Source organism: Chiroxiphia lanceolata, chromosome 3, assembly GCF_009829145.1.
Source record: "Chiroxiphia lanceolata isolate bChiLan1 chromosome 3, bChiLan1.pri, whole genome shotgun sequence".
Lineage (NCBI taxonomy): Eukaryota > Metazoa > Chordata > Aves > Passeriformes > Pipridae > Chiroxiphia > Chiroxiphia lanceolata.
This window is the reverse complement of record NC_045639.1, coordinates 39467648-39483267: the sequence shown is the minus strand read 5'-3', so window position 1 is coordinate 39483267 and position 15620 is coordinate 39467648. Positions and strand designations below refer to the sequence as shown.

The following is a 15620-nucleotide window of genomic DNA, read 5'->3' as shown; positions in this document are numbered from 1 at the left end:
TAATGACTCAGTGAGTCAGATCTCACAGGTATCAGTAACTTGAAAAGTAAGTGTTAGCTGTACCTTGTCTGGCAAAGACAGATTCAGAGGTAAGAGATGTGATATATTTTCAAAGGCAAAAATTATCTTCCTGATTTGAGCATACTTCCTTCTACGGTGGTAGACAGTAAAGTCGAAGAGCTTTTGCTAAAATGACAGATCTGAACTAAACAAAATCTAGTAAAAAGATGGACACATTTAACATGTTTAGATGTTTTTCAGAAACTTAATTACTTGATTTTTAATGGACATGTAAGAGCTTGTATATTTTCATATAGTTATTTGTAGGTATTTTGGACGTTTTCAGGAGGAGCTGTGAGAAAGCATATTTGTTTGCAGAAAAATATGTTTTAAAGCAAGTTTAATTATTTTCTGCTGTCAGTTGGATGAAGACTTTATTTGCAGTGTTGAACTCACTGAGTTCATCTTACTCTTATAGGAAAGTCTGAGTGGTTTATGTTTAATGGCTGCATCGGTATTTTCGACTTACTAGCACTTCAAGTGTTTTAATTTCCTTGAATATGCAGGGATCATGTAAGCATTCAAAGGGATCAGAAAAAGAAGTTAGGGAGGGGGGAGGGCAACTGATAGAGGTTATAAAAATGCAGGGAAGAATCTGCAAAAATATTTCAGTTTGCATTGATTTCAGTTTATTTCAGTGGGAATTAGACAATCAAAATGGAGCGGAAGACTTAAATGTTTTGTGAATCTTGGCCATTAGTTAAACTTTAAATAAGATCTGCACAAAACTTAATTTTTCTAAGCTTGTATTCTGTTGTTGTTTAACTGGAATTCTGAGACTGCCCACAGCAGCCCTTGATTGCTAGTGGGAATTGGACTGTGTGCAGAAATCTAGAATGTGCTCCAGGTGCTGGACTTTGTGGCAGAGGTGACTCTGTAAGTGTCACTTGTTAATAGAAAAGTGTGGCTGACACTGAAATTCTGAAAATTGATTCCGTGGAACATTTCCATAGCTTTGGCCCTGTGCTTTTGAATAAGGCCTTTAGAGTTTGATCTACCTTGAATTAGGAGATGATTTGTGACTTTTTATCAGCTGAATGGGACAAAGGAATTGGGCTACTTTCATTCTGTGTCTCATGTCTGGAGGTCTTGGAGCTTTTTTCTTTTATATCTTGCAGGAATACTTGCTGTCAGGCGCTGACATCATCGAAACTAACACTTTCAGCAGCACCCGAGTTGCACAGGCTGACTATGGCCTTGAGCATTTGGTAAGAATGCTGAACTATTTACATATTAAGATATTAAAAAAGTTCTTTTTCCTGTCAACAGCCAAGATTAGCATAGCCCCAGAGTTCATTGGTATTGTGTTTATTGGCTGCATGCTGCCTCTTGAGCCATGTGATGGAGTTGTAGCTCATTTCCACTGCTGTGGACAATTGTACTTGCTGTTTCACAGATATAGTGTGCTTCTTGTTGACAAAGGCAATAGTAATTAGTCCTAGATTTTGTTTGAACATTCACAGAATCAGTTCTCTGAACAGGGATGTTTTGCTTCAGTCCTTCCAACATACCACAATGGAACTGCTTTTTTTTTGGAAGCACAACTTGTGCGTTGTTTGTGTTGGTGTGTGTAGAAGTCCTTTCTGGCTTACATTTGTCATACCTATTCTTTATTGTTTTGAGAATTTGAAGAAATATGTGAAAGAAAATACTTGGAAATATGCTGCTTGAATAAAAAGTGAATTTAAAAGTAGGTTAATTTTATCATCAAAGTCCTGTTCTTCAGCTTCTGTTGACTTCAGCAGGATTTAATCAGTACCTCACAGATTGAAATTTTATGATTAGCAGTTGTTGGCTGGGGCATGTGTGGGATGGCACCTGCCATGTAACTGCGTTGCTGAGATGTATAGAGCTGTTCCTTTTGAAACACTGTAATAGTGCTTATATATATTTGTGTGACCTGGGGAGCCCTCGGATTGTACAGTAAGCTACTGAATGAAGTGTTGTGTTTCTTTGAGAATGACTTAGGCTGTACTCAACTAAATGTTGCTCAGTAATTTTCTGGAATTGTTCCAGGCATATCGGTTAAACAGAGTCTCTGCACAGGTAGCCAGAAAAGCAGCGGACACTGTAACTGCTCAGACAGGTAAGCAGTATTTATTTTAATTTCTTACTCATTTGTGGTTTTGACTGTTTCGCTACAATCTTTGAAATGTTGCTAACAAGAGGATAGCTTGATGTTTTGTATGATGGGGACATAACATGAGATTCTGCATGTCTGCAAGTTAGGCACAGTAGCACCAATTTTATATCTCTATTCATATCACACTAATTTCATCATGTTTGAAGGATCTGGTCCTTAATGGGTTGTGCAGGATAGCTGTCCTATGCCTGTTTTAGACTGTGGGTGATACACATCTTCAGATGTGTTTTAGAGAAAATAAACTCAGTTCCTAAGTTCCTTAGATTTGTACGGCACAAGTCTTTGTACTACAAAACTAGGATAGCTGATTGTAGATAAACATGGATTACCAGTTAATCCTAGTGTATGGCTAGTGGTTTAACTTTATTCAGCAGCTACTGGAACAATCTTAGTATGTGACTGTCATCTGTAAATGTTCAGTCTTTTATCTTCCAGGCATTATGTGAGGGGGGGATTAGCTCATTTATTGCTGTAGGCAATGCTGTCTTTCAAAGACTAGTAATTTCTGTTTGTATTCTACAATCAAACTGTGTTTCAAGCTAACAGTGCTGCTACTGTCCAGATAACACCTTACTGATGTGATTTATGGTATGCAATAAGAATGTAAGATTTGAAATATGCTTTCAAGAAGTAGGGTTTTTTATGGCACATGCTGGAATATTCAAATAAGGTTGTCTAGTGAAAAATGCCAGGAAAGTTCTGTGCTATGCATTTAAAGTAATTCGATGTAGTTTCCTGTGTCAGAGACAAACGATTCTTAGAAGAAAAATTCATTGAGCCAATTACCCTTTTCATAGATGTTCTTCTGTCTGAATGATATGCATGTCTTGGTGTCCTTGGAGATATTTTATATTAACTGTCATTGTAAAGCCAGAGGTAAATTGTTTAGTTTCCTTATTTTTCCTTTTTTCTTTTTTTTCCCTTTTTTCTTCCTCCCATGTCTTTGTTTAGGAATTAGGAGATATGTTGCTGGAGCCATGGGTCCAACAAACAGGACACTCTCTGTGTCACCGTCTGTGGAGAGACCAGATTACAGGAACATAAGTATTTACAACTGTTGAATTATTTAACTTAGGCGGTGGTCTTGTAAGAGATACCTTCAGATGAAATTAACATCCTTCCTGTTTTACAGCTTTTGATGAACTGGTCGAAGCCTATAAGGAACAAGCCAAAGGACTTTTGGATGGAGGAGTTGATATCTTGTTAGTGGAAACCATATTTGATACCGCCAATGCTAAGGTGAGACTTCTGGAAAAAACCCACCTCAGTAATACAAGTAAGGAAATTTTTTAAGAGCTATCAGCTAGTGCTTACTAAATACATGAAAAGACTCTTCAGTTGATAGCAAATGGGTAGAATATGAGGAGATGGCTTTTAATCAGCCTTTTCCAGAATGCTTCCTTTGCCTTTTAATATGTGCCATTTGTATCGTTCTGGCTGTCTGTGCCAGCTGTCTGCTTATTCCCAGAAGCTCTGCTGTATTGCAAACCATCTCCAGTGGCATCTGATGTTTGTATTTTTCAATATAAGCTTGTCTGCTGAAAGGATGCTTGTGATGCACACTGGAGAGGGAATGTCCAGTGTGTCTGGTTGCAGGTGTGCGAAGGCTTGTAAGACAGTTCTATTAAAAGGTGGTTTTTTTGGGGAACTCTGGCATCAGGTTTGAAAAAGAACAATTGGAATAGAAGCTTAGAAGGGTAAAAGAGAAGGAAGAAAATGTTGAAATATGCCACGTTTCATGTGATTTTGACACCTTCTTCTTTATCTAATAACTGCTCAGTGCAGGTGGTGGAGTTAGGGTGCTTAAAACTGTCTTGCAATTTTACATGGAAAAGTCTGGCTGGATGTGCACATGACATTTCTTTAGACTTTGCCACAGGCTTATTAATGTATTCAGGGGCATGACTTATCGTTTGCAGATTTGACCAGTCATGACGGAGGTTTGGCTAGGAACCTGTAGGCTTAATGTTATGCTGAGCTCCTGTTCACATGCAGCTTTCTTACCCTAAGGAGACAGGACATTTTCAGGACCTTCCAAGGAGTTGCTTACAGTCCTTACTGTAAAAATTTGTGGGGATTAGAACCCTTTGGAACTGGATATCTGAACGGACTAAAGGGCAGTGAGTGTGTACTGAGGATGGTACATAGAACCATGTTTGGGGTGAGGGTTTTGCTGCAGATATGAGGGAGAAGTACTTGCTGATGTGATTTTGGTTTCAGAATAGTCTTGGTCTTATTTGGTTATCCTGTGATACTTCCTTTCTACTTGGTACCAAGATGTGTTTTGGAACATCTAGAAAATGTTAGGGGTAAGGGTAAAACTTCTTGAGTGTAGTAAGTTCTGGCAGGCCATATAAGGCAGCAAGTTGCATAAACAGCCATAAAAAATAATAATTAAAGAAAAAGGCAGCAAACCCACAGAAACAAAAAACCTTCCAAACAACAAACTGAAGAATTCCCAAAGCATAATTAATATTTTGCAACGTATTCTTCTGTAGGCAGCTCTTTTTGCACTCCAGATGTTGTTTGAAGAAGAATATGCTCCCCGACCCATATTTGTAAGTATATTTTAATATTTTGCAAATGCTTAAGCTTGATTTGTGAACAAGCTGAGATGGCAGTTGATTAAAGTGCTTTGAAATGAAGGAAATTAGTGTATTGAAAATGTACTTTTTTCACATGATTGTGAAAATAAAACCTCTTACATGAAGAGCTTTGTGAAATCAGCCTTGGATAGCTCTGTCCAGCTGATCAAGCTGAAGACTGAGGAATGACTTCAGTCCAGTGTGTACTCATTCTTTATATTTCTGCAGGAAAGGTCTGATGATTTTTTTTTCAGGCTTTCTGTCTTAGGGACAATAAGAACCAGTGCTTGAAGGATGAAATTAAGCAAAGTCTGCCATATTTTCAAGTAGCATGAGGTTTCATTTTTCTGTTTGGGTTGTGTCTTATCCCTTAGAGTGGAGCACAGGTCCCTCTGCTTTGACTTACAGCAGTTCAGCCATTTAAGTTCTTCATTTTGTTGTGCATTTAATTCTCCTTTCTCTGTGTTCAATTGATATTTAGGTTTCTGGAACCATTGTGGATAAGAGTGGGCGTACCCTCTCAGGCCAGACAGGAGAAGCATTTGTCATTAGTGTTTCCCACAGTAAACCACTTTGGTAAGGAAATGTGTCATTTCTTCTTTTAGTAAGTTATCTGTAGATTGTGATTCTTTTCTATTTTAACCCCCTGCTTGCATCTAAATAGAAGCTATACAAACTCTGATCATATTTACTCATATGCATTGCTGACATGTTCTGCTGTCATTCCCTCAGCAGAAAATGTTTCTAAAGTCAGCTGAATTTTTAATTAATTGCTTTAAATAATCTGGGGTTTTGTTTACAGTGAAATCACTGAAACTGTAGTTTGCTGTCTCCTACTGGTTTTGGGTTGTCCGAGGAGCCAATCCCTGGTACAGGCAGGGCTTACATCTCTTTCTTAGAGGGAAGCAGTGCCAGCTGGGAATGTTTCTGGGTGTCTTGAATGAGAAAATTGTTAAGATATCATTACAGTGTTCTTTTTACTGAACTCTTACAAAAATGTGCTCTGAGTATTTTTCTCAAGGATGTGCATAGTTATTTGGAGAGCTCCTGATGCCTCCATTTAATTGCATTCTTTTCTGTTCAGGCAGAAAAGTTGAAATAAGCATGAGATTAAGTTCTGCGCAAATGGGTAATGTGGCAGATTTGGTCGTTGTACAAGGTTTTGCACGTCCATTTGAATAGTGTTCCCTGTTTCCCTGTTCTTCTGTGTTTCTGTATCCTGTTCTACCGTCTTCTTGACTCCTCTTCCCTCTTTACCATTTTTACTCTCAAGTTGGTTCTTCACACAAAAACTTACACCGGAAATAGATTTTTTTCCTAGAATATTCTATCTAGGATCACTAAGTCGCTGTTAGTAGTGCACACCATGCACATTGTGATGAGCCATTGTTTGTTTTTACAACAAAATTCCAGCTAAACTGCGCAATCTGTCATCTCAGTGATACAAAAGCAGAAGACTGCATTCACAGCTTTCCTGACTGCCCTTGAGGCTCCACTTTCCCAGACCAGACGGTGTTCCAGAAGTAACATATGGAGGCTCTTGGAACAGCGTAGTAGTTGACTCCTCTCAGCATCACAGCCTAGTGATCCATATTTGGCATGAGTCTGTCTCAGATAATCTTTCTCTAACTCTTGCTTCTCAAGAGAAGGGCACTGGAGAAGAAATCAAGAATTTATTAAAGCATACTTCATAAAAACTATCTTATGGGACTGAATGCTTAGGACCTGTTTCTCATTTATGTAAAGGCTACTATACAACACTGTGGCAGAAGGGTTTTAGTGGGAACAGATTGCATTCAATGTTGTTTCTATGGCCAGATCGGTACAGAGTGGCTTTAGGGTTGTGAAAAAGCTGATTAATAGTAGTATCCTAGGAGTCATGTTATGTGTGTTCACATGTTTTCATTTAGGTTTTCTATGCCCTCTTTAGTGTTATTTGACATCCTTAAGTCAGTTTGTTTTGGAGTCCACCCTAAAAAGTGTGAGCATTATGTCTGGTTGATAGAGGTGGTAGCTGAGAAGCTCATGAACTGTGCTTACTAAGTGCTGAAAGATGTGTGGCAAGCAGCTTGCCATGAAAGATGCTCAGGTGTGTTGAGATCCTATGGTTGTTTCTACTGTGGTAGCATTAAGGAGACCTACACTGAGTTTCAGGCCCTAATGTGGGTTTTGTATTGGTCCCAAGGGCACTCTGCAGCCTTAGGAGTTGATGTGTGACTGCTGTGAAGAAATGAGCAAGGGAGGGAGGAGATGTTTGAGATGAATGTGTGATGGTTATTACACTAGGGTAGCAGTGATGGCATACCAGCAATATGGCTCAAGGCTGCTGGCTCTTAAGGCATAGTTAACAGTTTGCTTTTCTCATATCTTCTTTCATGATGTTGTTGAGTGCTGTGGGGAAATGATACTGGCCACAGAAGCTACTTTTTGTTTCTGAATGAATTTGCGTGTCTGTGCTACAGTTTTGAGACAGGTAATGCTTGGATTGTGTCATGGTCATGGACATACTTGTCAGCAACCTCTGTAATGGGTAATTATTCAGTCAGTTTGTAGTGTGGGGGAGTATGAGCTGAAAGCTTGTAAATTGAATGACTTAACAGTAAGAAATACATTGCATTTGTCTGCATTTGATAAGGATAGTCTTGCTAACCATTCTTACATTGCTTTGCTTTGAAAAGCTTGAGGGATGAGCTCCCACTTGGAATAAATTCCAGAGCCTCATTGCTGTAATGAATTGTGTATTCCTTGTGCATACTCTTTGTATCCAGGGGATCTGTATGATGGATTCAAATATATGTAAACACCAAATTGGGAAATGAGAATAAAAGCATTGTTGTCAAGTTTTTCTGGCCAATATGAGATGCAGTAGAGAAAGCACTTTGACAGTAGGGCTGGCTGTTTAAAAAATGCAAGCAAATATATATGTTTAAAAAACCAAACGTATATAACAACCCCTCCACAGAAAAACAACAACTCCCTCACTCCTAAGCTATTGGAAGAAGGGGTTTGTGTATTATTTGATCTTGGTCTGTGACTCTGATATTCAAGGCTCTGGGTTTGGATGTTCCTGTGAGCCCCTCAGATCTTAAGGATTTGTCATTCTGTTCAACAGGTGAATCTGACTGCAAGCATTTATTGCTACTACTTGAGCACTTACCAAGGCCCTGCCTACTCCTTGGAAACACAGGAAAAGTCAAAACTCATTTTGTGCTCCCAGTCCTGTTCAGAGCTTTATTGCTTTTGACCTCTGTGAAACTAAGTGGGTATACAGGCACTTAATTAACTTGGCCACCTCCAAGGCAGCCTCTGTGGCTCAGTTATTTGGCAGATGTGACTGTTACCCATTCCTGTTTCAGTGGGTTAGCTTGCATCCTGCCTGAGACTGTTATTCCAGGAAAGGAGAACACTTTTTTGTGTCTTACAGCAGCACTATGAGCACTTTGGAATTTTGCAGTGCCCATAAGGTGGTTTCTAGAATGGTATGGAAAGATCAGGAAACATATGTAAAAGATCTCTTACATAGTTTCTGAAAGAGAAATTTCTTTATTTAATACAAATGGAGACATTTTGAGTACAAGTCTCATTTATGTATCTGTCATTGAATGAAAGAAAATGTGGTTGTATCTCTTACACTGGTAAAATTGTTTAAGAAGCTTTTTCATTCAGAAATATTTCTGCTGTAGTGCTGTCCTGGTTACTAAGATACAGCAGATTCAGTTGCCCAGGCTTAGTGCTGCCATGAGGCATCTTGGGGGTGGCTCTTGGTCTCTTCCAAGGTTGACATAATTTATATATAATTTCAAAAGAAAATGATGAGTTAGCAGCTGGAAGCAGGTCTTGCTTTTTCAACCTTTTTTCATACTTTTTCCTGTAGCACAAGACTTCTTTCCAATCTGTTGTTCTCATTCCACTTGTTCTCTCTCTCATCTAGAAAATACAGAGCCATCGTGTTGCTGCCGTTGCTGTCAAAATGCTGCCACTTTCCTCCTGGATTTTGAAATGAAATCTTGATTTACTGTTTCCAGTTCAATTCAGTCCAGCCCCTTTCCCTCTCATACTTTTCTTCCACCTGAGGCTTCTCCTTTTGCAGTCTTGCTGTATTGATGATGATGAGTAAAGAAATTGGAGATCAGGTTGGTTTTGTTTTAGATGATTGTGGGAGTTAGCAGTTGCCAGCACTGACATTCATCTGTCTTGTGTGTAAAAGGTGTTTTTACTTCAACATAATTTTTGAAAATTTATTTTCCAGTATTGGCTTAAATTGTGCTTTAGGGGCAGTTGAAATGCGTCCATTCATTGAAACAATTGGAAAATGTACCACAGCCTACATCATCTGTTACCCCAACGCAGGTGTGTTGGTGCACATGTTCCTATGCTTACAGGCACGTGAAATGTAACTAACCTGTTCCATCTCATTAGCAATAATAGAGTTGAAGTAGCTTGAAAAGATGATTGTTTTTACTTTTAAAAAGACAGTAAGAATATTTTAAACTGCTGAAAGTAACTGTTTTTAGTTCTATAACAGTGAACCCAGAACGCTTTCTTAAATAATTAATAACCTATTGAGTAAGGATTGCAAGGGTGATAAGGCATTTTAGTCCTCTTATAATTGTAGCTCCTTTAAATGTGCCTTTTATGGAATTTAATTCTGTTCTTGTGGGCTTTAAACAAATTGTAATACTAAAAAAATCATGTTTCAAGGTCTGCCCAATACTTTTGGTGGTTATGATGAAACTCCAGAAGTGACTGCCAAGCATATAAAGGTATGAAATACTTCTTTTGAGTTTATCATATCTGACATACTAGTAGACAAGAACTTTTGCTTGTATTCTATGCATATTTGTTACAGTATTGTGGTTTGGTTTTTTTTCTTCAGGTGGCTATATATGTCAATTGGATTATTTATAGACGATTTGCTGATAGTGATTTGAGGTATCACATTAGGACTAAACTACTTAGGAGACTCTGAAAACCCTACTTAATTTCATGTCGTACACTAAGCTTTCCTGCAGCTTGATCTGTAGATGTTACTCATTGCACTCCTATGTTCTTGCTTTTACATTTGGGAATTGTTCAAAAAGCTGAGTGTTTTTTATGAACCTGGCAGGATTTTACTGAGTTGTGTGTACAGGAACCACTGATATTGGTGGTGTTCCAGTGCAGGGTGTCCTTCCACATGCCGCTTGATCTGTGCAGACAGAACTGTGTGTCCGGAGCTGCAGTCAGTGAGAACACAGTATTTGCTGCATGTTAATGCCCTTTTATAATATAGTATGACTAGTTTTTGATACTCATCCAAGTTTTCATCTGGGGCTTCAGTATATAAAATAGGCCAAATTCAAATGTAGTTTCTTGAAATTGGATGTTGAAATTGCTGGTTAGCCTTGGGAATCCACGTCTCAAAACAAATCCTAAAGAGAAAATATAGTGCTGATTGTTTTGGTTTTTTAATTTAGTGCTTTTCTTGTGATCTCCCTGAATTGCTTAACAGATGGAGAAAAATATTTAAATATATATATATTTTAAAAGAGATACCTTTATTAACTTGGAACACAATTCTCTTTCCTTCCCTTTTACAGACTTTTGCTTTGGATGGTTTGGTCAACATAGTTGGAGGTTGCTGTGGTACTACACCAGCACATATCAGGTACCTCAAGTGCTAGAGCTTATAGTGGACTGAGAAGTAAACTAAGTGCTGTTTCTGTGGAACAATATTCCATGGTTTGTCTTAGGGTTTCCTGAAAAGATGGATCACTTCAATGCCAATAGCAGCAATATATGGAGTGGGAACATCCTGGCTTTCATAGTTGTGTGTATCATGAAGAATGAGTAGAGGCATGGCTCAAACAAGGATTATACGTCTGTGGTTTTGTCATCTAAAATTGTGTTGGAATTACTTCTCCCTCTATACTGTTGGATAGAATAGACTTCCCATCTCTGCGTTCTTGTGCCGTAGGTTCTTTCTCTTTCTGGCAATCTTAACCACAAGGTGAAGCTTAAGGTGCTAGAAGGAAGGAAATTGTGTGGATGTGTTGTGGAAATGCCTGAACAGAAGATCTAGGAAAGCCATACAGCTGGTGCTAGTCCTGGCTAGTCAGAAGGAGCATTTCATATCTTTCTTGTTGGAAATAAGTCAGTGGGAAAGCGTCCCTTTTTCACTTAAGATTGAAAAAGAAGGGACCCTTGTGATTCATTTTTACCCTGATATAAACCGGGAAGAAGTGGCATGTAAAGGTTTAGAGAACACTGTGTGGTCACTTTTGACTGAAGTGAAAAAAAAAGTGAACGTGAGCAGCATGAGTCATTCTGGCATCTGAGAAACTTTTCTCAGTACAAAACAGTGTTTGTCCCTTGTTTTGCTGCAGTCATCAGCAATTGTTCAGCTCAGCAAATCATGAATGTGGTAAAAGTTGATGTGGTTCTGATATCCTTCAAGTGGCCATTGTAATAGTATCTCTGTATTTGAAAAACCTTCAGCTTTGTACATTCCCTACAAATAGCTATGATAGGATCTTCTGGGAGTATGTTTTTGCCTTTGGCCTCACAAAGTGAAAATAGCTAATTAGTCTGCTACAGGACTGAATTGCAAATATAGGTATATGTCTAGTATGTTCTGTTTGACTCTTGTCTGGAGTGATTTAATTTTAGTTGAAAACTTTTCTCTTTACTTTCTTCTTTCTGTAACTCAGGAAAATTGCTGAAGCTGTGAAATTCTGTAAGCCTCGTGTTCCACCTTCTCTCTCTCAAGGATACATGCTGCTGTCAGGTAAAACAGTGTAACAGTTTGAGTTTCATAACTAGCACAAGTTTCCTTTATAAATTTATTAGCCGTTTTCTGATGACCAGAACAACACTATGAATGTCTGGTTCTACCTGAATCCAGCAAGCTTATGCATGTGTAACCAGATCTAAATCTTACTGTTTTGGCCAAAGAACTAATGGAACATTTTATTGCAATCTCGTATAACATAATCAAGCCAGCATATTTACTCTGCAAGCCTCAGTCGCTTTGTGATGGTGAAGTAGCTTTATCCTCACCTTGCAACATGGCAGGGTCAAGCACAGAGAGATCAGGTAATTTGACTGTAGTTAATGGTAGAGCTGGGACAAGATGCTGGTACCCTTACTGTGAGAGAGCTGCCCTGTGTTGCCTCAGATGTTGATTCAGGCATACTGGAGCTGTGTTCCAGCAGTACATCTAGGTCTAGAACATCTTTTGTTTTAGCAAAGTCTAGATCTCTGTGTTCCATAGTCAGGGCCTTCTTTTAAACCTTTGAGCCATGCACTGAAGTAAAACACTACCTTCATTTTGGTCGGTTATTTTAATCTCAAAGTCAAATCAGTTTAGTGCAAACAAAATAAATCATGGTTGGCCTGTTATGTCATGCATTAGCTTAGTTGGTTCTGCTGTAGTTTGTTTGCTTCTGCATTGCCTGCTACCCAAGGGTCCAATTTGCCTTGTTTCTCTGAACTTGGGTACAGTTAAGAGCTGTACTTGTTACTCATTTCAATGGGCTGCTGCTTCTCTTATGGTGGTAGAGTCATGGCGTAGCGTAGTTGAAAGTTGAGAGGTGTATATGTGCATACACACGGATGTCCAAAAATCATAGCTTCACTTTTATATTGGACAAGTTGGCTGTTGTTTTTTTGCGGGTCAGGTAAATTACTGACTGTTACTGAGGAAGGCATATATGTTGGAACTCATGTCTTTGCATTGCTTTGCTAGTAGCTCGTTAGAGCACTGATGTGCTGAGAAATCACTGTTCTTAAAAGAGACAGACCTCTATTTTACAGCTTAAAAAAGGGATTTTGTCTTTCTTACAGAGTTTTTTCTTTCCTGTTTTTAAAAATATGTTAAAAAATATCTTTTTAAGGTCTGGAGCCATTCAGGATTGGGCCATACACCAACTTTGTTAATATTGGCGAACGCTGCAATGTTGCAGGATCACGGAAGTTTGCTAAACTCATCATGGCAGGCAACTATGAAGTATACATTTTAACAATAATCTTTATAACTGATGCTCTTATTTTTCATTGCTCCATTGCACTGTGTTATTAGTTGTTTGTTTTACTGGCACAAAGTACTATTCTACACCAGTTACAAGATTAAGAAAACACAGAGAATTTGTTTTCTCACTGTTCTTTGTTTCTCTGTTTACCAGCTGCTTATAGAAGGGTTTTACAAGGACTTTTTTTTTTTTGACAATTATTACAGGAAACATGACTTTCCATTTTTATTAAGTTATACAGCTGATGAGGTTTTAGAAAATGTCCTGGTCTGTACTGCATCTATGGTTTGATTTACAGAGAAGGGAATGAAGAAAGTGGGTGTAATCCCCTCTCAGCATATGAGGTACTTTTGTTTTGGGATAGACTGCGGCACCGTGCAGTCAGTGCTCTTTCCCTCCCTTCTCCAATCCTGGTCAGCACTGTGGTTACACCTAACTGTTATATACTTTGCTGACTCCAGCATGCTACATGAGAACTGGTATAGAAAAAGATGCTTAGAAAGTAATTGCTTTCTTGAAACCTCTGCAGGGCAGAAATGAAGAGACTGAAGGGCTCATTCTTTACTGGTGTAAATTGTTACTGTAACACTGAAACAAATAGTAGAGTAACTTCTCTTGAGAGCTGAGACTCTGCCTCAGAGTATGTTCTGATGTTACAGTTGATGCAATCAAACTGCCTTTGTTTTTTAGGGAGTCTGACTCTTAAGCTCACAGAAGTCATGGAGCAGGTTAGACCTGTTAAATAAAGAGAGCTTTAAACACAGGTTGTTAGGGACTCTGTAGAATGACAAAAAAGAGAAAGTGACCAGACATGAGTGTTCAGATAACTATGTAGGCTGGAGGAAAAGCTTTACTTTTCTTTCTTAGCAGTTGTGATTATTTTGCAGCTGGAAGAAATGTCAGTCTCCAAAAGTTAAGTACCCTGTGTTATAAAAAAACAGAGCTTGTGATGCAAGACCCTTATTTCATACCATCACAGAGACTTTTTCATGTAATCTTGTGCTATCAGAAGTCCTTGTTACCATGCAAATCCTAAACCATTCAATTAAGCATATGACCAACAGTCTACAGGCAGTGACACTACCAGCACTTTAGGTCTCTGGTGTCACGTTTTGTGAACAAACTAGTTATAAGTTGTCCCATATTAACAACTGTTGTGTATTGTTGTACATCAGAGGCCACTTCCTTATTTTCGTATGGGATGTCTTACAAACTTTTAAATTTTTGACTGCATGCTTAGTTTGGGGAAGTAAAATCCTGAGAAAAACTAGAATTTTCTGCTACTGACTGTTGTTTTGGTTTTTGACTTTGTTCTTTAGGAAGCCCTAGGTGTAGCCAAACTGCAAGTTGAGATGGGGGCCCAGATTCTTGACATCAATATGGATGATGGGATGCTGGATGGCCCTGCTGCAATGACCAGATTTTGTAACTTGATTTCTTCAGAACCTGATATTGCAAAGGTTGTAATTGAGTCACAGTAAAGAACATTTTATTGAGTTGTAAATTGCCTCAGAAGATGTTAATACCGTTTTATTTAGTAACCAGTTTAGGTACTTCATAAATAAATATAGTTGTTCCCCAAGAGGAAAAGGTGCTGTGATAGGGAAGGCCTTTGGGTGAAACAGAGGCTTTAACATTGTATGTTTTCAGATAAGTATATGCTAGTCCTTTTCACTGGTTAGAAAAGCTGAATGCAGGTTCATTTTGCAGCACTTATGAGCCATAATCTGTATATTTGCAGTGCATAACAGTATTGCTTTTCACAAAACTTAAAGTTGCTATGAATATAGGATGGTTTTAAAAGGTAGTTCTGCAATGTGCATTCTCTAAAAATGAGTATCTCAATCAGAAACACAAGATAATACAGGGAGAAGTAGGGATCTCGATATGATATGTGATTGAGTTGCCATGGAAGCTCTTGGGTTAAACTTGCTCTGAGTTTTGCATTTAACAGCAAGTGAATCACGTGGAAACTTTTATTCATAAATGCCGATTAGTGTTATGGGATTTTTATGTCCAAATGGGCAAAGAGCACATGGAACTGTAATCCATAACTTGAATGTATTCTCCTGCCTTACTTCTCTGTTATTTACAGGTGCCATTGTGCATTGACTCCTCGAATTTTTCAGTGATTGAAGCAGGTTTGAAGTGTTGCCAAGGGAAATGCATTGTAAATAGCATCAGCCTGAAGGAAGGTGAGGAAGACTTTTTGGAGAAAGCAAGGAAAATTAAATTATATGGAGCAGCCGTGGTTGTTATGGCTTTTGATGAAGTGGGGCAGGTGAGTGTTGCTTTAAAGGAGAGGTATTTTTTCAGGAATGTGAGGCTTCCTTATTCTTGTACAAGACAAAGTTGTTTTATTTCATTGACAAAGTTGATTCAAAAAGGTCTATATAACCGTAGCAATACTTTTGAATCTGATTTCTAGCAATTTCTTATGATCTTCACATGTTTGAGGAATCCAGTAACTTTAAGTGTAGCTCTGCTAACACAAAAGCATGTCTCTTGCTATTCAGCCATGCTGAATTCTTCCTTCATAAAAGAGATTTTAAGTTCAGAAACTATGTTTTGAATTAATTTTGTGAATTAATTTAAATATGTCAAAACCCACATATTAAGCTTTGCAGGATGACGAAACATTAAGCAGTAAGGTTGTTTTTTATGAGTTGAGTCAAAACTCCAGGCATAGGGGTGGTGATATTTTTTATACAATCCTTTTCTAATATTTGCGATGTTCAGATTCTAAGTCTTGAGTCACTGGAGCTGTAAATGGTTCCTGGAGAGTTTATTTTTTGTGTAGTCTGTAAGTTTCATGTCAGAATT

The 15620-nt window shown here is 38.3% G+C and overlaps 1 protein-coding gene across 6 annotated transcripts in view; it reads left to right on the top strand.

Moving 5' to 3' along the window:
* MTR (5-methyltetrahydrofolate-homocysteine methyltransferase) overlaps positions 1–15620 on the top strand; it is a 51734-nt gene that overhangs the window by 10539 nt on the left and 25575 nt on the right. For 3 of the 6 annotated variants that reach the window (XM_032682389.1, XM_032682387.1, XM_032682388.1), the window contains 13 exons: positions 1179–1268; positions 2077–2146; positions 3155–3247; positions 3336–3442; positions 4702–4761; positions 5270–5364; positions 9038–9138; positions 9490–9551; positions 10368–10435; positions 11478–11554; positions 12663–12775; positions 14117–14257; positions 14893–15078. In XM_032682389.1, the coding sequence (XP_032538280.1) occupies positions 1179–1268; positions 2077–2146; positions 3155–3247; positions 3336–3442; positions 4702–4761; positions 5270–5364; positions 9038–9138; positions 9490–9551; positions 10368–10435; positions 11478–11554; positions 12663–12775; positions 14117–14257; positions 14893–15078 (1263 nt within the window). Of the gene's footprint in view, positions 1–1178; positions 1269–2076; positions 2147–3154; positions 3248–3335; positions 3443–4701; positions 4762–5269; positions 5365–8721; positions 8922–9037; positions 9139–9489; positions 9552–10367; positions 10436–11477; positions 11555–12662; positions 12776–14116; positions 14258–14892; positions 15079–15620 lie in introns of those variants that run through there. The other 3 variants (XM_032682390.1, XM_032682391.1, XM_032682392.1) reach the window with 3 other exon arrangements.